The 23,056-nt window shown below is 40.2% G+C and overlaps 2 protein-coding genes across 4 annotated transcripts in view; both read right to left on the bottom strand.

Annotated features, from left to right (window-relative positions):
- Window positions 1-239: 239 nt before the first annotated feature.
- Window positions 240-5,716, bottom strand: efhc1 (EF-hand domain (C-terminal) containing 1). The gene is made up of 10 exons (XM_005731025.1): window positions 5,493-5,716; window positions 3,541-3,762; window positions 3,170-3,457; window positions 2,915-3,064; window positions 2,494-2,680; window positions 1,976-2,202; window positions 1,299-1,439; window positions 828-1,041; window positions 416-625; window positions 240-324 (listed from the first exon to the last, which is right to left on the bottom strand). Exons 1-9 carry the CDS (start codon window positions 5,556-5,558, stop codon window positions 444-446), a joined length of 1,677 nt encoding a protein of 558 aa, XP_005731082.1. The 5' UTR covers window positions 5,559-5,716; the 3' UTR covers window positions 240-324; window positions 416-443.
- Window positions 5,717-6,353: 637 nt separating this feature from the next.
- Window positions 6,354-23,056, bottom strand: part of eva1aa (eva-1 homolog A, regulator of programmed cell death a) — a 72,426-nt gene continuing 55,723 nt past the window's right edge. For 2 of the 3 annotated variants that reach the window (XM_005731022.1, XM_005731023.1), the window contains 3 exons: window positions 12,574-12,708; window positions 9,615-9,797; window positions 6,354-8,364 (listed from right to left, as the gene is read on the bottom strand). In XM_005731022.1, coding sequence (XP_005731079.1) covers window positions 7,985-8,364; window positions 9,615-9,797; window positions 12,574-12,708 — 698 coding nt within the window. In that variant the 3' untranslated portion in view covers window positions 6,354-7,984. Of the gene's footprint in view, window positions 8,365-9,614; window positions 9,798-12,573; window positions 12,709-14,782; window positions 14,797-23,056 lie in introns of those variants that run through there. The other variant, XM_005731024.1, reaches the window with a different exon arrangement.

Here is a 23,056-nt window from a genome sequence, read left to right as displayed (position 1 = left end):
TTTATGCACCACATGTGTTTAAAACAAAACTACAAAAAAAAAAGAAAAAAGAATAATCACTTGTTGGAATTTATGGTGTATGAATGGACAAATTTGAAGTCTCCTCATTAGAGACGCCATAAGGTTCATTTTAAAGCAACAACAAAAGGTCGCTGTATTTATCATTTGTCTCACTGTAAGGTATCACTTGAAAGGTGTCATGTTGATTGTTTAATTGTCAAGGAAATTTTAGTAAAGGCTTTGATTTACAGTAGATTTATTGCAGAAGAAGAACTCTGAAATAAGGAATGTCTTCACATCAAAGAAACTGCTCTGTTGCTTCACCTGCCAATGAGAAAGGAGGGGAGGGGGGGGGGTTGGCAATTAAGATGAGCATGAACTAATTAGCATTTATTTTTTCCAAAGAGATACCTACCTGCACAAAGGTATCATTGACAAATAATTTAGTCTAAATGGCTGGTATAGTCTTTCCCATCTTGGTCAGGTGGCTGGGTAGTTAGAATTTCCACACCCAGCTTCTGCCGCAAAGAATCCAGCGTCTTGGAAGGGATGTCACTCCAGTTAGACTCCAAGTATTTGAGCACATAGTGGTCGGCATCAGTCAACACAAAGCGGTGACCAAAAACTGAAAGCGGGCAAAGGTAAATTTTATAATCTTGATATTATACTAAAGATAACATTTAAAATGTCATAACTGAGAAATGTTACTGTATAAAAAAGGAATATATAATCATTTTCAATTTAAGTCAGAAACATGCTTAAAAGAAGTTTGGATAGTGGCATGTTTGTTATCCCAGTCCTGATTAACATAGGATTTCAGCTGTTACCTTCCACAGTGGCCCCGATAGCGAAGTCTGCAGGTGAGTAGTACGCAGGTTTGTCTACAGTAGAGCCCGGCTTGGGGACACGGGACTTTTCCAGAAATTTTCCACCAATGACACCAGAGTTGCGTGTGGTCTTTTCAAAAATGCTGATCATGTCATTGGACAGGAAGTAGGACAGGATGAAACGGCGGTCTTCATCTTCAGGATTCTGGGAGTCCTGGAATGCAACATAGGTGGGCTTAACCAAGGTGTAAAAATAAAAAATAGCTTTTTGCATAATCACCCCTTTTTTAACTAAATTTTTACTGAGGAGTAAAAGTGTCTCTAATCAGTGTTTCTGAGCAAACCCTGTCCATTGCAGAATGAGGAGCAAGGTTGGGCTTTTTTAATCTCATTAGAATGGTCTACTTTTGGTAACTTTCAGTGATTCAGTTCTTTTGAACTGCTACAAATGCTCTGCTAAATGTTGCTCACCAGTCTGGCACTGTAGCGCAACACTTTATGGTCGTTCTCTAGCATCTTTACCACGTTCACTTTGGGAGGCTCGGGAATCAGACGCAAACAATTCTGAAGAGAATCCTCAAGTGAACCAAAACCATTGTAGGGAGGAACTGTCTGTAAGCATGGACAGCATGGAGAAAGAGAGAAGGAAATAGACACAAATGTACAAAAACATATACACTTCTGCTGCTGTAGTCCATCTGCTTAACTGAGCTACTATTGCCTTTCTATCACTTTGAATTGGTCTGGCTTAAAGCGGTATAAAGCATGCCTCCTCAGTGATACAGTCTAGCTCTGACAGCATGGCTGGAATTGCTTTTTACCTTCTGAATCTGTCTGTGTGTATGCAATCATGGCAAAATTAGGTCCTTGAGACACTTACTATAGCAGAAACTACCTCAAAGGTAGTTTTTAGAGCTTTATCGGGTGTTTATATGACTATCTGCAGACAGATTCTGTCAGTATGATGCGTCATCACTGTATAAGATGTGTGTGTATCGCTGACATTATAATGAACGTCAAATTCACAGATGGATGTAGTTTATAATCGTTTTGTCTGGTGTAATCCCATTCCAAGATGGGCTTCAGTTTAAATTAAAATTGTTCCAACATAAAAAACAAAAATAGGTTAAATATACAGTTCAATTTACCTTCTTCCAGTCTTGAGGCATATCAACCTTCTTTGGTATCTCTATGGACTTCATCTCCATTTCCGGGTGGTTCTTCTGGTAATATTCTTTAGTGAAGCCATCACAGTCATAAAGCAGGAAGTTGCGCCCCAGTAGTTTCATCCTTTGACCCACCTGGAAGTCTTTTGGGGAGTAATACTCATCCACCTCTTGCTTTGAGACCTCCATCACTGCGCTGGGGAAGTTCTCTACAAATAAACAAGAGTACAACAATGTCAAAATTAAATATACAAAATATTATCACAGTCTCTGTGTATTTTTGATGTATCTAGAAAACCGAGTACTTTGTAGAAGCCAGTGTAATTAATCTTTTTACATAACATGTCATCAGTTTTGTCATCATTGCATAAAGTCGTTTATGTCATACATAAAGTAGGCAAGAAAAAAAACATAACTGATGACATAACTCGCTTTACTGCACTGTATCAAATCAAATCGGTTAAATGCACATTTAACCAACACACAGTACTGCATCAAACCTGATTTGATCTTTTTGGGTAGTCTCTGCCTCCGCATCAGGATGGGGAAGGGATCCAGGCCGCTGTTCGGTTGGTGGACCTCTGCGACCTCCACTGTATCATCCACCAGGTAATAGTGAATGGTAACAGGCCTGGACTCCCCATACAGAGAGTCAGCATCATCCCACAGAGTGAAGAAGCGTAACACCTAACCAAAAAAGTGTAGAAGAATGAAACTACAAATACAGGCATGCCTCTATTATATCTGCCATTTATTTTATGGCAGGGATACCCCATGAAGGAATTTAATTTCTAGCACTTATTAGAACTCTAACACAAATCAAGGTCGGTGGATTCAAACCTTGGACGTTGCTGTGATGTGACAGTGCTAAACGTGATAAATGTTACACAGTCAGCTTGTAAAGGACTGAATTTCATTCACCTTGCGGTCCATGTTGAGAAACTTGTGCAAATTATCAAATGTGGAAGGTGTAGTGTGACACGGTGGAGGGTTTTCACGACGGATGATGTAAGGATCCGCTGGCATTGGCTCAGGGTCATTGACAATCATGCCTTCACTTTCCATGAATTCCTGTATGAAGAATGAGAGATCAGAACACACAGGAAGTGTATTTATAACAGCAGACTTCTAATGCATAGTTTCATTTCCACAGCATTCAAACACATAAGGTTGTACCTTAGTAAAGGTATCGCACTGGGTGATGCGGTATTTGACCCCATACACGTCCAGGTCCATACCAAGGTTGAGATCTTTCCAATGGTAATGCTCTCCACGTTCATTCTTGGGCAACTGGTGGCGTTTGATCCGCTTTCCCTGTGGTATCCCAGAGTTCTCTACTGTGGGCTCGATGATGCAAATGCTGTCATCCTCTAGGTAATAGTAAATTACCACAGGGCGCACACGGTACTGCTCTTCAGGAGAATACAAGATAGCCTCCATAAAATATCCATAGTAGCGCAGCGCCTGCAAGACAGGTGGTAGTGATGAATAACAGATGAGGAATCTTTATGTTTTTATGAGTTTTACAACTATAGGTGTTACCAGACCTTCTTGTCAAGGGCCACATGAGCAGGGATGAAGTCTTCATGTACTCTTTTACCAAAGGCGCAATAAGTAAGGTCAGGTGTCTCGAAGGCTAACTCACTAATCTCTTGTTGAGTGAGCTGCTCTGATAAAAGAGGGTCGTTGCCAATGCCCACAGTGGGACGTCGGGGCAGAGCATAGCCATTCCTATAGCTCAGAGTTTGGGGTCGATGGAAGGCTGACTTCTGCAAACACAGAGGAAGAAATAAATTAGCTCAGGTAAATACAGACAGAAACGTAATTACATGAAGCACTTATCACTAATTGATGCAGTTTACACTTAAATACCAATATGGGAGTGTTCTGTCCAATGTTACAGTAGTCTGTGCAAGTCTTGAGCCACCCGTGTATATTTTGTTCCAAGTAGCCAATAATTCTCCAGGCTTTCTTAAGGTCTTTTCACATTGTTCTTTTGGCTGCTTTTTCAAGGATTTTAATTCAAGTCCTTGTTCCTGACCATTTTTAGAGGAATTCTTTAATTGTTAACCCACTTGACATTGACCTTTGAATGACTGAAGCATTAAAAAAGACACCTACTTCAAGCAATGACCTTGTGTTGCCTACACATAGCAGAAAACTGTACAACATACCGATCTAAAAATATATCTCTAGTTATCTTACTAGTATACCGTCACAAAAACACATCATCTGTTCCCATAATACAGTAACACAGTTTACTAGGCACCCGTGAGTAAATCGCAGTGGAGGTCTGTCGTGGTTAGGGGCTGAATTTCAGACAGCGGTGTCAAAATTAATTGAATTATGAACCGATTTTGATCAATCATGTCAATCCATAAAATTGCCGAAACCTTTTTTTTCTTTTTTCTTTTTGCCAAAACACACTTCCAATGCGGTGAAGGCATAACTGGATAGAAAAACACACAAGGTAGCACAATCTGTGATAGACTGGCCTCCCCAGAGTCCAGACCTCAGTGTTCTGATAATTTTTTAAATGGCATTTTTCTATTCCCTACAATCCAACATCATCCACCCAAGTGCTTTCTATAAACCAATCACTCACATTGGAGAGCTACTTGGGGTTAGTATCTTACCCAAGGATATTTGGCCATACTTGTAGCCAGGGATCAAACCACTAACTGTCCAATTAGTAGATGACTTGCTCTACCTCCTGAGCTACCACCCCTGTTAATGTAACAAAAGGCAGCTAGAATCCAAAGAAGATTTTTTAAATGTCGTCCAAGAGGCCTGGGGAACTATTCACGAAGACTACTTAAAGAAATGACAAGCATTGTTGCCTAAGAGTTCTGTTTGTGTTGAAGAATAAAGGTGCTCAGACCAAATATTGACTTTCAAGGTGATTAGAATTGTACAAACTCTGTTTTTGCCTTCAGTACTGTATTCCCATGTATGTTTACACGTGTTCCAATACATTCTTGCACCCATTTTTCATTTCCGAGGGGTGGCTCAAGACTACTGAACAGTACTGTAGATCAAGTATTGAGCGCTATGCCTGTAGGAAAACAAAATAACAATAACATCCCTAAAGTAAAGCAAGAACAAATAAATAAATAAATACAGATAAATTCTCTCTGTGTTAACTGTCAACAGTGAATTTGTTAATTTTATGAAAAAATAATAATTATGTGTTATTATGATTCAAAGCATTGCTGTTCATTTTTATTAGGGCTTGGTAAAATAAAATAACTTTATAAAATAACTAATAATTATCAAAGACTCTTTAGAGAACATTTAGAGATGTTTTAAAGGTCACTCGAGAGCTGGCTAGTACCTTAGCAACACAACCTAACAAGTGGAGGAATGTAAGAAGACACCTGCATTATTAAAAAATAATAATTAATAATTTTCAAAAAAAAAAAAAAATTAAAATTCTGTCAATCGTTAATGTTTCAAACTACTAAGCAAACCCTATAGTTTTGTTTAATCATATTCTTACCGTCACATCTCGAAATGTATATCCCGGTAGAAATGGTAGTCCGTGGCTGTTCCCGGTATAAGACATTTCCAGTCTTGATATTTTTTATTTTTTTTAAAAAGATTTCCTCCTCTGCACAAGATGTTAGCAGTGGGAATTGTGTAATTTGTGGATTTAACAGCCGTTTTCGTTGGTGTGTAAAATTGCACGAGAGCTCTCACCGTGGTAAGTTTATAGTATCCATGGTAACGACAGGAGCGTCTCAGTGGAAACAAAGCAAATATTTCCTAAAACAGATTTAATTTCGCGGTAAAAACCCCACGGAAATACTGAAATTCACAGCGGCAAACACAAACACAAAGGAATAAACACGGCAAAAATAAAATCATTAACCTCAGTTGTTTCATATTAAGTTGTTATAATTTCTATTTTTTTAATTTGCATTTTTATTTTAAGTATTTTTTTATGTTATATCCAATAAAACAATGCATTTATCTATATAGTTGTGCTGACTTTGTATAGCTAGCCAAAGTGATTTGCAGTCATAACTTCACTCCTTATGTGCTGCATTAAAACACACTGTAGAGATCTATCTTCATCACAAGGTGGCGCTCAATAACAAATCTTACAGATCCAGTGAGCCGCTGGCTCACAAGTTCTCCTTCATGCTGTCTATGACCTCCTTGTGTAAATCCGTATTATGTATGAACTCCCTGTATTCTCAGTACTGGAATTGGGCTAAAGCGTCTTCTTTCTCCTGACACTCACAATATAGTCTTAAATTCAAAAATATAGGTCAGTGTACACAGTTGCAGCGTGTTTTTTTCAGAAGAAAGTGCAGAAGGAAAAAAAAAAAGACATGTTTGTTTTTTTTTAACACAGTTTATTCCAAGCACAGGAGTCATATTTTGGTCTCTCACATCACCAGTTATTGGCACATTTTAATCCCATTCAAAATTAAACACAACAAATATCCTTGTTAGAAAACAAACAAAAAAACAGGAGAAGTGCAGGGTGTATGTATGGTGGAGGGAGTGTTGTGAAAATGACCTTAATATGTCCTGTTTACTCTTTAATTACGCTCACAAAAATACCAAACTGATTTATGAAAACTAACTCTACGCTTGAAGTCAGGGAAGCACGAGCAGAACTGGACTGACAACTGGTTATAAGATTAAAGTGGCGACATAATTCGCCACTTTCTGCAGCGCTGGTTTCCACGGGCATCTGTTTAGCATCTTTGAAATGAATACACAGATAGCGCAAGACCTGAAATTCACACATCTGTCACGAGACAAGACCATAAAAATATTTTGTAGCAAAGTCACTGATAGAAATTGGCACTTACTGGTAATGCACATTTACATCTGGGGAGAAGTGCAATGTTTAACAGACACATTCAGCTTTTACACATGGTCCACCTCAGCAAAGGGAATATGCATACAACGAGATGAATTTATGATTTCCAATCAATAAATAATTTGACCAGTTACAGAGAGACTCATCAGCTTCATTTCTGACAAAGAGATGTAACAGTTGGAAAAGGCACTGCACTGTGAGTTAAACATACTGTATCAAAAATAAGGTTTAAAAATCACTAAAACCTCTTTGAGGCTCTTTATATGATTTTTCTAGTTCTTCTCTTTAAATGCTGGCACAGCGGTTTAAATGGGCCGATCCCCTTCTTAATAGCCAAAAAAAACCAAAACAAACATCAACCAAACACAGAAACACTAGGATTGCATCCCTGAGGTGCTAGACCAGACAACCTTCGCCAAGTATAAAAATATCTCATAATAAACCATACTTGACAACAAAAATACGCAACATTAATAAACTATTAAATATTTTAAAATATATTTCAGAAGGGCTGAGATGAATTTCCACAAAAATATCTTTTGGTTTTATAAAGCTCAAAAGGCAGCATGGTTATTCTCTGTGGAAAGATTATCTTACATTGTCAAGTGCACTTGCTTTATGCTACCCCTCTGCTAAAGTTCACACTTGAATACTGGAGGGTACAGAGCATAAAGCTGTAAGTGTCACAGTCTCTTCCAGCTGCCTGGGGTTCTGTATAAACAGACCTGTCTGAGGCCTTGGTCCTTCAGTCACCATGTAGTCTCTGCAGGCCTATGTATGTCTAAGGCAGCTAACCCATAAATCCCCACTTCAAAAAGGCCTGCGGAGGTCATGGGCAAGGCAGTGCAGCCTTTCACCTCTTGCTTCCTCCAGCCAAGAGGTAAGCTTACCATACAGAAAGGGAGCTTATTGTTTTACTCAAAAGGGGAATAGCTTATGATACCCAGAGGAATATGCAAATCAGCAGAGAAGGAGGACTTTCTTTAAAAGTCTGCAGTACCTTCCACTTTTCTCATCAGTAAGAGTCCAGCTGCTTTTGCATTCATGCTTATAAAGCTTCATCGAGGCCTTGTCCCTTTCCACTCCAACCCAAGTGTGTTCTAAATTTTTGTTTGAGTCAAGTAAGGCGCCTATCAATCGTCCCTCTGCAGTCCTCAGTAATACCGATTGAGGCTCCGTGTCCCTGGGATGTCCGGCTGCCCGTTCATCCAGATCTCCCGGATGATTCGCTCCCTTTCCTCAAGCCTCTGCGCTCTTTCCAGCTCCTCCGCCGACGTGAACACGTTCATGTTGAGCGTACGCTCAAAGCGCCGGTGTCTCCGCGCCGACAGATCTGAGGTGGTGTCCCAGTCTGAGTCCGAGTCGCTGGAATCGGAGGATGAGTCGGGAGGACGCGGTCGTTTCTTGGCGGGAGGCCGCTGGCGGGGCTGGCAGTCGGTGCGACAGGAGATCTGTACTACCAGGGCGAAGAGGGTGAGGAAGAGGCCCAAACACACACCACAGACAAAGAATAGTGCAGCCCTCTCTGGGTGATCTGTTGTACAAGAGAAATTGGAAATTGTTAGTTGACTTTATGAGGAAAATGTGTCGAACACTAAGCTGAGTCTTTCTCACTAGGTTTCTTATTTTTTCCTGACCTGTTTAGTCAGATGCATTTCACTCAGTGTAATGAACATTGTCTGCACAGCAAGTGTTCACGTGGCTTGGTTTAGTTAAGATGTCTTACAGATTCTGCTACTCCTGGTTTTCATCTTCAACAGATGTCACAGCTCTGATGGGGTCTGTGTTTCACCACTGAAAAAACCAAAGTGACTCTAGCTCCATTAGTACGAGACGAGAACGGCTCTCCCTTTTCAATGAATGAATGCCATTTTCAGCTTTGAATCCTTCATGTCTTCCTTGCATTTTGCATGCAGGTACTTTGCATTTGCATTTTGAATGCATCCAGCTCAATTGCAGACACTTCTGTTTATATTATTGTTCATTAATATAATCAATTTCATTTCTCTTTTACCATTAAGATGTTGAGAATTTTTCTTGAAATCCTAACATGCAACCTTTTTTGCGTTCTGAGGAAACCTTTAGAGAAAGCTAAAAGCTAAGTGATCTAAGTAACCACCTGAGCTCATGTTCACTGCATGCCTTGTGTATTTATCTGACCTTCTGTGCTGCACATTTCACTATGTATAAACTGTTTATAGCAGGAAACAGGCAAACTATTTCAGTGACTGTTTTAGCAGCTGCTTAGAGCTGGTGACCTACACTGTGTAATGTATAGAGACATTATCGCTGCTTACATCCTCTGGCCCACATTTACCCACCTATTAGTGAGAAGAAATGGGAAACGGGGATTTTACACACATCAATCCATGCAGTGCAATCCCGTGGTCACTAATCTCATGGGCCAAGAAGCAACCAGGAGCTGATAATGCTCTTGAACACAGAGATCCAGCCTTATTGTTTTCTAACAGAGCAACGAGAATCCCTGCGGTGGAACTGTATCTCTTTCCCAAAGAGATCAAGTTTCTTTCGTCCGCCCCTTTATTTCCCGAGGGGCCGCCACAGCGGTTGGATCTGCATATTTCGATTCGGCACAGATTTTACGCCGGATACCCTTCCTGGTGCACCCCTCCCATTTATCCAGGCTGCAAGGTGAATGCATTAACCTTCACACTGTGTGGCTACTCCCTAAGCAGATGCAGTTAAGATCTCTAAAAGTCTAACTGCCAGAGATTACGCTACACATGTGATGTTACAGTAGATTTCAGAACAATGTTACCCGACCTGATATGTAAGTGTAGGCTGCCAATGCGTTACTAATGAGGGCCATGTTGCCACTCGATGTTGAGTTGATGATGGGATTCATGTCCGGGGGACGCAATGGACTTTCTTCTCTTTCTTCTCCTCCTTTTCCGTTTTCAAAAGACTTTTCCTCGTCGGCGTTGGTCTCCCTGGGTTTCTTCTTTTCTGGAAAAAAATGTAAATTAACAGGACATGAGTACACAATGAGTAGTTTACAGCAGCTACATGTACAGTTACATTATGATGGTGATGCTTTTACAGTAAATCCAGAATCTGCTGTTGCTGATTCATTGTAATGACATTAGTTTCAGTCGCCTACAGTCTCACAGTGGTTTGGGGGAGATTTTATCGCATAAATTTTCTAAAAAGATGCGTCACGCATAAGACACACATACACACACACACGTACACATTCACAGGGAGCTTTGTGATTCAGAAGATAACACGACATCCTTTTCTGTAATTCATTCTGACTCAGGTCATTAAGAAACAGAGAACCACATGGAAAAGTTTGTACTCTGGAGACATTTCAAAAGCTTCCCAAAATCTTAGAAAAAATGTTTCTATTTATAGATGGGAACGACTACTTCCTGCTCTAGATTTTTCTTTTTTTTTTTTTACTTCTTTCAGTGTTTACCAGCTGGGTTTTGTTGTGCACTCACTGCAAAGAGAGTGTGTGAAAGAGAGAGAAAACAGGAGCACCATGAATTAATTATGGGGATTCATACTCATGTTACAGCTGCCTTTAGTTTACCTGACGTAGTTGTTTATGGGGTAGCGTGGAACTACTGCAAGTTTAGCTCCACTGAAAAAAAGCAACCAAACCTCAGACAGTCAAAATAAACAGAAGCATTTAGTTTAGTGACCTGAGCTCTCTCTCTGTGTGTGTGGTTGCATAGTCATTTTTACATGCTTTATTTCTTTTGTCAATGAAGGTAAGCATACTCTGGTGATTTGTCACACGCAGGAATGACCTCTAATTGTAGAGTCTCTAAGGTGTGTCGGGCTCTCTTTATCTGATAAATGCAGTTTATACTGGAAGTGCTCGCTGATGAGGTAAATGCTTCCACCTGGACCTACGGCTATGTTGCACACATGAGCTAACGTTCAACCGCAATCTGTCTCAACTCACAGAAAACAGACAACTTTTGTCACATTATCAATGAAAATATAAAATACGTTGTTGTTATACTGTTGTCTCTATGAAACAATACATTTGTGTTCAGAGGACTAGCATTCCTGTGGGAAACTAAAGACACCCTTCTTACTTCCTTAGGCAATAAGAGCATACATACCAGCCAGATATTGCTAATCAAATGCACTTCATTAACTGACAGTCAGCAAGTGTTAGCACCTCTATAAAAACAAAAGTGTTGTCAGTTCATTGGTCCAGTGTGTTCAGGTGTGTGTTAACACGACATCCCAGTGAATTCAACCTAAGATCATGTCGTGCAATGCACAAAGAAAGAGCTTGACTTCAATGAAATAAATGGAAAAAGAAAAGTCAAGTAATCTGTGTGAACTGCACAGCAGCAATGCCACATCAAGAAGCAGCTGGAACCAAAGATGGAGACAATAAAAAGTTCAGTGTTTGTGTTTGTGCCATATGATGTTTACAAAGCTGTATTTTAACTTGTACACATAAAACCAATTTTGCAAGGATAGGAAATAAACAAGAGTGCATTCGAAATCCATGTTTATATATATAATGGTATTCCTCTAAAAGCTATGATATCATGGTCTTAAGCATCACATAGTTTTGCTGAATTATAGTAACAAGCACATAAGTGTACAGAGTGAAGAATATATGATAACAGCGATAGAAAAGGCATAATTTATCAAGGCAGTAGTACAACACACAAAGCTTTTAAAATCTGAGAAATCAAAATTGAATGAGAAAATTAATATTTATATTAATCCATGTATGATTAATATAAATATCCTTATTAGCTTATGATGGGAAGCAAATGGATACAAGTAGTTTATTAGTGGTGCATTAGTCTAAAAGTTCAAATCTGCCTCTTCAATTATGTATGTACTCACTTGTGTTATATAGTAAATACAGTAAGTAGTGTTTTTATGGTATGCCACTTCCTGGACTGTTTTTTGGCAGAGGGCAGTGACTTCCTGGAGCCTTTGCTGTCTGCATGGCTACCTTTGGTGATCAAGCAAAAAGATTCAATCTATGTCAACATACCCATCATTTTGTGCAGTCTAACATTAACTAAAGAGAAATGCTAAAGTAAGAAGCACAAGGCACCTGAATTTACAGTGAATCACATCTTTATTTGGTTGAATATTTCTTTTGAAAACCTCGTCTTCGCCCTGTTTTATCTGCTATCACACAATCTCACAAAAAAGGTTATTCCAGAGTTAGTTTTTGAGCAGTGCGTACATTCGTGGCAATAAGGAGGAGACGTTCATGCATCAGGAACCGTCAGCGCTACAGCACACGTCTTCTGTCCTCTACCTCTCTTAACTGCTCATTCATTCTTCTATCCTCCTAATCAGCACAGTGCCAGTAGCCTAGCAGAGTAATTAGTGTGCTGGATGCAGGCCACCATTGCTCATGAATAAAGCTTTGTTTAAGTTTCTTTCTTGCTGGCGTCTATTCTTTTTCATTCTCTCATTCCGTTGTTCTTGGTCATTCATTCTCTGGGAATTTGAAAGCCTGACTTAGGTTGTTGTACATGCAGTGCAATCATTGGTTGTTGGGAAGGAGTATATTGTGAGTACCATCAATCAGAAAGGATCCATATGGAAACAGTTGAACTTGTGTTACTTTGAAAACGCACACAACCACGCTCTGACTTAAGACCTGAATTAGATCAAGGTCTGATGCTCAAGAGGCCTCAAACCTGTTTAGCGTTAACTACATTTCATGGGGGGGTGGGGGGTGAGAGTGTATGAGCTTATACACTATAGTTGTCATTTGTCTCACCTGGAACAGTGTCAGGGCTTTTGACTGAGCTCCCCTCAGGAGGGCTGTCTCCCACTATGTTAGGGTCATGGGCGCTGGGTGCTGGGTGGTAGGCTGGTGGTCTGGGGCCCTGCTCGTGGAGCAACTTCTTTGGGACTACAAAGAGAAGGAAGTAAAGCAAGGAAGGGGTGTTTAGGGAAAAGAAAGACAGAACAGAGCATAATTAGACAATGCAGTATTGGAGTATTTGTAGGTAAAGGAGGTAAAGGGCAATGCAGTATTTGTAAAGCAATATACTGGATTATATTTTCAAAGCAACCAGTTTTTGATCAGAACTATCTTCTTCTCTACCCTCTAGTGCACACAGCTGTGCAGTCTGTCGTTTCTGTTGCTGTTGTTGATAAGGATTAAGACTCACATCAACTGCTGATTCATTTCATTAGGAGTCAAACAAAGGTAAACATACTCAAGAGTATGCTGTCACTGACGGTGTCAGACAGCGTTGTGGCCATGATTCACACACTCTTCCGGACCATGCATGCAAGTTCCCAAAAGTTACGCTGCCCCCGCCATCACAACCCCCCAACCTAACAGTGTCCTGTTAGTCAAGGAAGTTTCACCCAGACACAAACCTACTGGGCTATACATTCCTGCCGGCTCACATGTGGTTTCGGAGGCCGAGCCGTGCTCCGGTCACCGTGTTTGTCCGCTCTGTCAGACTGGCTGACCGTTCACAGCTGAACAGATGACTGTCTGTCCAGCTGTTGGTCATTCTTACATTTTCACTGCTGTTTGCGAACAACGGCCACAAAGACAAATCTGCTGCTTTTCCCCCCCGGGAGATCATCAGTACTAATAGTAAAATTATGACATGAAAATTGGGGTAAAAATTCAGCATTTGTTTAAAGGACGACGATAAACACGCTGATCAAATTACCAGAGACGTATTTTGGCAGTGATCCAAGAGCCAATCAAAGCACAGGAAGGAGCAGAGCAGGCCACACTCCCCCGTTGCACTGGATGCTGCTTTCGGCTTGTGCACATTTTTCCAGTTGTAGGCAATGATGAAAAGATTGCATGATACAATTTGTGTAATTATACTGTGACATTTTGCCTTTATCGGATATTGGACAGTACTGTCTGATAAGAAATGCTGGTGGCCACAGTTACATGATCTTCCTACTAAACCTGTTCTTCCACAACAGGACAATTAAGCAGACAAAGAGCTCTCTTTGAAGAAGCAATAAATAAAGATGGAGGATATGGCTGCTTAAGTAAACCAGTATGTTGCCTCTACTTTGCAGGATGCATTTATGGTGTTTAAGACCAAAATTAATATGCAAACCATTTTCTTAAGGTTGACTTGGTAGATTTTTGTGCCGTGCATCAAAGAAGAATGAGACAACACGGAAATGTGGTCAGAAACTTGTAAATAACTCATGAAAGAATAAAGTTACATGGAAACCAAGCACTCCATTGTTTTTCTTGTGACATTACCAATAAGTTTGATGTGTCACATGGCCCTCTTCCTATTTAAAAAACAAATGTTGTATCCAAGATGGCCGACTTCTAAATGGCCACCATGGTCACCACCCATCTTGAGGAGTTTGCCCCCTCACATATACTAATGTGCCACAAACAGGACTTTAATATCACCAGCCATTCCCATGTTATTACGGTGTATCCATATAAATGGCCCACCCTGTACAATCTATACCATTTTAACTTCTGACAATTTAACAGAGAGAGCAATAGACATGAAAAAGACGTTTTTCTTACAGCAGTTTAAAGACTGCACTTAAAGTAGTTTCAACAGCTCTTGTTCCTGGAGGACTTGGATCTAACAGGTCTGACTTTAACCTCCTCAACATCAAGTAACAACCAGTAAATGATTTCTGATCTTTGTTTCAGTTTAAAGAAGACCATTAGCAATGTAGTTTCTCACCAGTTGTATAAACATACATGTATATTTGTATTTTTACATATTCTTGGGCAAAATACTGAAATCAGTGCTGCTCCTGATGTGTGAATGTTAGATAGAAAGCACTTGTATAAATTTGTGTGTGAATGATGAATGAAAAATGTTATTTAAAGCACTTTGAATGCTTGAGTAGAAAAGTGAAAATAAGATTTTCATATCTGTAAAAAACTTTATATAATTGTGTTATCTCGTGTGTGATCTGTCAACAGAAAAGATTTTTAAAAATCAGACTTAGAAGCCCAAACTAACCTGGTTTGGTTGGGTCAAACTGAGAGGATATAAAAAAAAAAAAGCAAAATTAAGAAGTGAGATTTGGCCTGGCAGGTTCCCTTGTTCCTTCTCATCAGTCTGACACACTAATCACAGGGCTTTACAACTCCCCCACTGCCATGTTGCCGTGGTGCCATGCCACGCCCTTATTATAGGCTTCTGATTGGTCCTAATTGGCTGCACATGTGGACCAGAGTCATAGCTGAAGAGGGGACAATTTGGCTTATACACACTGTGAAACATGCATTTTCCTCACTAACAAAAGACTATTTAATTGGATGCATTACCTGGCCAATGCACATGCACACACAGTCCATCAATCATCCAAAACAATAGTCTGCCAAGTTTTTCTGTACACTTTATTTGCTAACAAAAAACGGTACAGTATAGTATAGTATATTGACTGCTGCCTTTCTAAAAATAAGTGTCAAAAAGCTAAAACCCCTCAAAATAAGCGACCGCAAACCACGCTTAAGGAGCCAAGCATTTAAACTAAATCAGTAAAAGAGAGACAGAGGAGTGCAAGGGAGCGAAACCCAGCACATAAATCACACTCTCCAGCCTTCGTTATAATGACATGGTCACATAAATGTGGAGCAAATGAGTCCTCGAACTTCTTAATATAACTCTGCTACATGGGATCTGTCCCAGAACTGTACCTCTCAGAGCCCTGGATCGCCACAGGGAGCGAAGATACGAGGCGGGAAAGAGTGCCCTTAACAATGGGCTGTGTTTACACTGGCAGAGCCCAGCTTTGTTTTCACTGGGCTCTGCAGGCCAGAGAGTGTGTGCATGTCTGTATGTGTCTGTGTTTGTGAGCCATATGCTGACCATTGCAGAACACAGTTGGGACAAAGCCCTATAAGCCAGAAGGGATATAATGAAATATTAAACCATAGTAAATCTCAAAGACCTCGGCCAATAATTTGCACATACTTTTGCCTTTATGGGTTTAGACGGGAGACTGCTGAAGACTAGATGTTTGAGGTATTGTTTAAGGGCATCCTTGATGGTTGGTCAGCTTCAGCCGCCTAAAATTTGACCCCAAAAATGAGCGCAAGAAACTGTAAAATAGACATGGAGACACTGCATAGAGATGGGAGTCGTTTCCCGTGTCAGAAACTTCCAGAGTTTGTTTCAAATGAGATATTTATCATTTCAAAAATAGCTTGACTCTTTAATCTGTTGTATAATGGATAATAAACACAGTTAGATGGCAAAACACATAACAGATTGGGTAATACATTTTTCTTAAATGGACTCTTCAAAAGAACCAGTCGACTGACACAATGTGCACGCACACGTGTGCATGTGTGTAGGAAGTCTGAGCAAAAACGTCTGGTTTTCATCAGCACACAGCCAGTGCCAACTTAATCTACGACATTAAAGTGCTGGTTAAGGCTCCACTTTCACTTGATACACAAATAAAGGCAGTGCCTCAAAAAACTCAATGTTTATGGACACTCAGATTCACAAAATGCTTTTAATGTTCTATTATGTCCTTTCAAGTCTCTGCTTCCCACACAGGCAGGCATGTAGACAGACATCTGCATGCACATACTCATGAAGCCATCCACCAACTCGTACACATACACACACACAGTCATTTTTCACTTAGCTAATGGCATTCCTGCAAAATAACATGCAAGGTGAATAGGGCAGAAGCTGAAGGTGTTGAGATTGCATTCCACCTCTCCCTCCCTTTGCTCTTTCTCTCCAACCCACAGCGTAACACTCTAACACCATCCAGCTGACAGCAGCTTATTGAGCTTGGGTATCACTGTGTGTGTGTGTGTGAGTATGAGTGTGTGTGTGTGTGTGTGTGAATGAGAGAGAGAGAGAGAGCACATTTAATAGCAGTGTGGGAGGCTGCCAGTATTCAATATGCAGCATGATTTTGCATTTTTCAGATAAGAATGGTATAAAACAACATAAGTGCGTAAGTGTAATACAAAGCTGGGGTCTTACAGCCATGTTTGCACTACTTCGACCTCACACTGTGAAAATTTATGTTTTCTTTTTTCTAAATATCCCCGTGCTTGCATGATTGAGAGCGCGTGTGTCGGTGAGCATGATTAACACACTCATTCTCGTCTTGTGTATACAAAGTAGACCAGCTTTTGCACCAGTAATGTGAACTCTACCAAGGGACTGGTGGTCTACACCGAAGACCTTTCCTGGTTCTGCTTCCCTTTTTATGTGAGTTTGAGGAATCCAAATTTCTTATATTACTCCATTAGGTTCAGTAGCAGTGTACATGCATGTGTGTACAAAAATACTGCACAATGAGACTGTGGTATCCATAAAGGAGAATGCCAGTGGTTTTAGTTCATTAAATATAAATGGTATCAAATTTACACAACTTGACTGTTTTATGATGCATGCTGTAAGTCTTACATTTATCAGAATAGCTGTAAATTTACATTTTATGCTACATTAGCTCAAAGACATGCTAAAAGGTTAGTTTTCACAAAACAACCACTTTTTGCCTCCCACACCTGTAAAATACAGAACCTAAAGATGTTAAACTTTACTTTGTGCTCAGAATAATTCTTGAGTCTTTCTAAATGTCTTTCAAAGTTTTTCTTTGGACATTGGCTGCTTTTTCACTCATTTTCAATCTAGTCCTTCTATGTGACTTGGGTATTTTATTTGTTTGTAAGGCCACCTAACATGACCTATGAATCATTCAAGCATAAAAGGCACCTAACTCAAGAGATACACACTGGAGGCTCTGTCATGGTTTGGGGCTGAATTTCAGCCAATGCTTTTGGGGATCTTGCCAAAACTCATTGAAAAGTGCTGTCAGATTTCCATCCAACATGCGGCATCATTTGGAAAGCATCTAAATGGCAATGACTCAATTTCTGAGCATGACAAACATCCTCAAACATATTGCTGTAAAAGCATACGTGCATAGGAAAACACACAGTCGAACACTATCAATCATGGATTACCCTCCTGAGTTCCCAGACCCTGACATTGAGTAAGCAGTATGGGATCATCTTTATAGGGAATGCGACAAAGGGCAGGCGACATCCAGAGAAGAGCTTTTATTGTCCCTCAGGAAGCTTGTTAGAATTTTGCCTCATGTACTTTATTTCCATGTATGCTTTCAGATGTTTCAATAAATTACTGCATGTATTTCCCCTTCTCCTAGAAAAACATAAAAAAAAAAAAACAGATTAAGAATTTGAAAAAACTTTGAGAAAATTTGAGAATCAAACCTCACATCTTGGAGGGGCGGAGAAACCTTTTCTGCTTTATGTTTTGGCTCAGATGCTTAAATGAATAATGCAAAAAGTTGCGTCAAGTTATCTTGTCAGTGTGGATTGTTAAAGCTCGAAATAAACGAAGGCCATGTCCTGATGAAGCTTTTCTAATATGCAATAATGCAGGTATGCAGTCTGTGTAAGACCCATTATGAAGGTGATACAGTCTAAAAGCATCCAGAGTCAGGATACTGTGGGTTGGGAATGCATTCCAGAATGGAGAGAGTGGAACAGCTCAAAACCCCAAACCCTGCGTAGAATTTTTCCCCACTTACTCTAATGGATAACACACAACCCTCTGCTGTGAGATACCCACAAATGCTAATGTATGCAAACACACATACACACAGACGCCCCGGCATGGGACCTCAACATGAACACTCTCACTTCACCACAACCATTGGTTAAACTTCCAAATCCCAGCCGTGTGGGATATTTAAACAGTCCACACACACAGTTGGCATCATCCACACAGATTCAGAGATAGAAATAGATGCTCTGTTGACAGCGCGGGGGTCATAACAATCAGTGAGAAAATCACTCAGCTGTGGAGCTATCCCCTCAGACCCCACACAGACACATGCTAGAGTTTATATCTTCACCCATGACCTCACTCCGAGTTTTAAGCATGCATAAAAAAGTAGGCACTGAACAGATCCACTCAGCCTACATATGAACCAATCTCCTGCTATGTTAACATGACATATTTCTCCATTTATAACACCTATCCAGAACACACTTTTAATGCTGGAAGTGTACTTAAATGACCATCTCTTCCACCCACTTTCTTTACATACCTAACACACTGCTACTCCCAAATCTTTATTGGCTGGATGTGGGAGAGTCGGGCCACACTAGAGATCAGCAAAAGCTCAGCATTATCTGATGTTCCACTGGGCAAACAAGGATGAGACCAGCGCTGAATCATCAAATCAAGCCACCCGCCTAAACGCACTCCTTCATGTCAGTGTTGTGAGGTAATGGGATACTGAGTTTTTAGTGTGCAGAGGGCTGATGAGACCAGCAAATGACGTAGTCCTTTTGCATACAGGACAGAGGGCGTGAGTTACTGAAACAAAGCAGAGAGAGAAAAAATAGTTGTGAAATAGTCGTGCCGTCTAAAATCCACACGTGACAGAAATAAAGGCAACAGCTTTCAACAAGCATGTTCCAACATATGTCAAGGATGATCTAAACAATGGTGCTATCTTTAGCTGCAAGCAACAACTGGCTGTGCAAGGCAGTTAATAAAATCAACACTTGGCAACATGAAGTCTACTGGGGACCTGCTACTTCAATGAAAGATAAGCTGTGATGTTACTGTGACAAATTATGATCATTTTTTATCATTTTTTGTCATATACAAATGAATCAGTGTAAGTCTTTGTGTACTGTTTAGTCAACTTTATTAAAGGTTGGCAGTTACTAAGCATGTTGGCAGTCCACATTCTTTCATTCTCGCTCAGTCTCTTGCACGCCTGAACAAAAGACTTCGTTAAGCTTTAAATTAGCAGTGACAGACGAAGCTCTAAAGTGACAAAAAGACAAGTTAATGCCAATATCATTCATACTGACGTGAAATGCTCAATTAAATTACTTTAATTTTCCACTTCAGCTCCCTCCTTGCCATCTGTTCATGGAGGAATGATCTGTAAGCCTGCCTTAACAGAATATATGCCATCAGTACTAAGCCAACGTTTTTGTCAGTGATATAATAGGATCAACAACAAATGAGTGGATAATGACGATGAGCTCCTCTCTATTTAAGGGTACCCTCCATATAAGTCAGCTTTCTTCTGATTGGCTCCCCTTTGCAAACAAAAGGACCAGCAAGCAGGTGTGTGGAGCTGTCTGAAACAGAGCATTTAGAGCAACCTTAAGCCTGAGCTTTTGGATGACCTAATATAATAAAAATGTAACACTATAACTGATACAAGCCACTTTATTAGGTACACCTGCGCCTCAAAACAAATAGGCAATCAGTGAATTTTGGCATGTAGACAAGGTCAAGGCAACCTGCTGAAGTTCTAGCTGAGCATTAGAGTGTCGTAGCAACATGTTTTATGAGACTTTGAATGTGCCATTGTTGTTGGTGCCAGATGGGCTCATCTGATATACTAGGATTTTCTCATACAGCCATCTCTAGGGTTTAAAGGGAATGGTCCAAAAAAGAGAAAATATCCAGTGAGCAGGTTTCCTCTGTGGAAAAATGCTTTGTTGATGCCCCAGGTCAGTGGAGAATGGCCAAACTGCTTCTATCTGATAGGAAAGCAACAGTAACTCAAACCACTCATCACAGCATTGCTGAACACACAACATGTGAAACCTTAAAGCAGATGAGCTACAGCAGCAGAAGACTATACCATGGGCCACTCTTGTCAGCTAAGACCAGGAAACTAAAGCTACAATTCATTTTTCCAGTCCAAAATTGGACCAAGAGTGGTAAAACTTTGCCTGAAGAGATGAGTCTGATTTCTGCACTGACATTTGGATGGTAGGGTCATGTAGTTGGTGTAAATGACATGAAAGCATGAATCAGTCCTACGTTCTATAAACAGATTCAGCCAGTTTTGGTGGTTCAGTGATGTGGATGATATTTTCTTGGCACGCCCCTTAATAACAGTTGAGCATTGTTTGAACACTAGAGTGTACCCATCTTCTGTTGGATGCTTCCATAAAAAACATAATGCACCATATCACAAAGCTCAAATCAACAGACTTGTTTCCTGCACATGACAATGACTTCACTGTACTCAAACGGCTTCCAGAGTCACCAGATTTCAGTCCAAATCTGCAACAACTCTGTGATTCTATCAAATATCGATGAGCAATGCTTCTATCATCTTGTTGAATCTATGCCATGAAGTATGAAGTCAGTTTTGAAGGCAAAAGGTGTTCAAACCTGGTTCTAGCAAGATGTACCTAGTGAAGTGTCTGGTCAGTGTATATATGACACAATGCATAAGAGGTTAATTTTAAATTAAGGAATTTAAAAATCAGGAATAATAAAAGTGGATGAGATGCAAGTGTCGTACAGTAAAAGTTAGAAAGACACTGCTTCACACCAAAGACGAATTCTCAAAGATTGACTGAAGTCGGCACTGAATGAATCTCATTGAACTCCATAAAACTAAGGAGCAAACAGAGAGCAGTGAGTACAAAGATAGTATGGTTCTGTCATTAATGCTTTAAAGGTATGATCCAATTGTGTGCTGCTGTTAATCCAAACTGTGGTCACACTTTTTCTCAACAGAGTAATAGATTAATGCTTTTCTTGAGTATAAAATCAGTGCAAAGCCTCAGCTTCAGAGTAGAAGAACTATACAATTTAGCAAGTTAACGTAGCAATTGTGAGAAAAGAGCATTAGGACCCTGTGACAGTATAACCTCACAGTCCAATGCAGTGTTTAAGACCTTTGTATAACACACAGTCTTTTCAGTAAACACTAGAATGGACTAAATTACATTACAGCCCGTTGTTCTAAACAATAGAATACACACTCATAACAGCATAACACAAAAGTTTCAGCATCTGCGTTTCATTACATGCTCTGTGATTTGATTCTTCCCTCTTTATCATTCTGGTTAAACACTACCACCTGCCTCATATAGCACTTGTCTATCATATGTGCTCCTGTGCCCTGTCATTGTCAGGTAATTACACAAACCCAAAGTGAGAGTGAATCATAACTGACAGCTTTCAGACTAAGTAATAGCCTTCTGTATTCCAGAGACAAAAACCTAATGATAACTTAAGCACCATCGTGCTTAAATTGAAGTGTGGGAGTTGACTTGCTCTTGTGTATTTAAATACGTATTTTTTTCTCCATGTGCTGACAGAGCGCTGGGCTATATTAGTGGTCAGGCCTGCACAGTGATAATAACAGTGAGGTCTGGGTCAGCCGTCATCGGTCTTATCATGACAAATACACACTGCACACACAAATGGATGAGACTACACACGGTTCGTTTAGTCTACTACCAAAACGCAGGGTGTGAGCTGGGTATTGTTTGAAATTTTTTTGAAAGCAGTTCTCAAACATTACACTTTAGTTGACACAGAATTAGAAATGTTGCTATCATAAAATACTGTCTATAACTGGCTATGGACACCTTTTTAAATAGGTACATGGGTGAATTTTGGTTAATACCAAAAAGTAGAGGCTCTATACCCCACCCATACACTTGCCAAATGTCTCCCACCTAAGGGGAGTTTTGACACTATTTTAATATGGACTATTATTAGAATCAGTTCCAAAAATAGATTTTAGGAGGCAACTTCTATCGCAGACTGCCCTCAACAGCTGCTTGTGATCAAGAGGAGGGAGGACAGACGAGATAGGAAAAGATGAGCAGAACTGCTAAAAACATTTCATTTATCTGCTTGTTTTTAGTTTTCTTGGCATTTTCACAGGGGAGCACATGCATTACTCCAATTGGAGTATTCAATCTCAAGTTCAGTTGATGCAAACGTGTCCTATGAGGCCTCAAAGCTTTGGCATTCCATCCCCATTGCAGATGCTTTTTGAGTACAGTTGGTTATCTATTTGTGTTGCTGCCTGCATTTGTGTGTGTGTCTCCTGACTCGTTTTGCCTGTGTCAACCTAGATCACGGTCTTTAAAAGCAGATGCATATACATGGCCTCAGGGGTAAGAGAGAGCAGACAGACAGAGAACAAGAGGCCATCAGAGAGAGAGGAGTGACAGACACAGAGGCAGCCAGAGACACTTTTACAACAGTCTTTAAAATAAACACCTGCTGCCGTGGTTGAAGTGCCTGGTGGATGTTAGAGATCCAGCATGTAGCCAGCATGTGCTTAGATGATGAAAGGGAGCTCAATCCTTGTCTCTCTCTCTCTCTCTCTTAGACATACTCTTTATAAAGACAAACGCACACACAATTCAAATGTGCATTCAGGCCTGTGGAGGAGGGTAAATGCACATAAAACTCTGTTGAGACACCAATCAAATTCTACAGCAC

The sequence above is a fragment of the Pundamilia nyererei genome, unplaced genomic scaffold (assembly GCF_000239375.1).
Source record: "Pundamilia nyererei isolate P.nyererei 1_Seehausen unplaced genomic scaffold, PunNye1.0 scaffold00041, whole genome shotgun sequence".
Taxonomy (NCBI): Eukaryota; Metazoa; Chordata; class Actinopteri; order Cichliformes; family Cichlidae; genus Pundamilia; species Pundamilia nyererei.
Note: the sequence above shows the minus strand (reverse complement) of the source record. Positions and strands in the feature narration are given on the sequence as shown.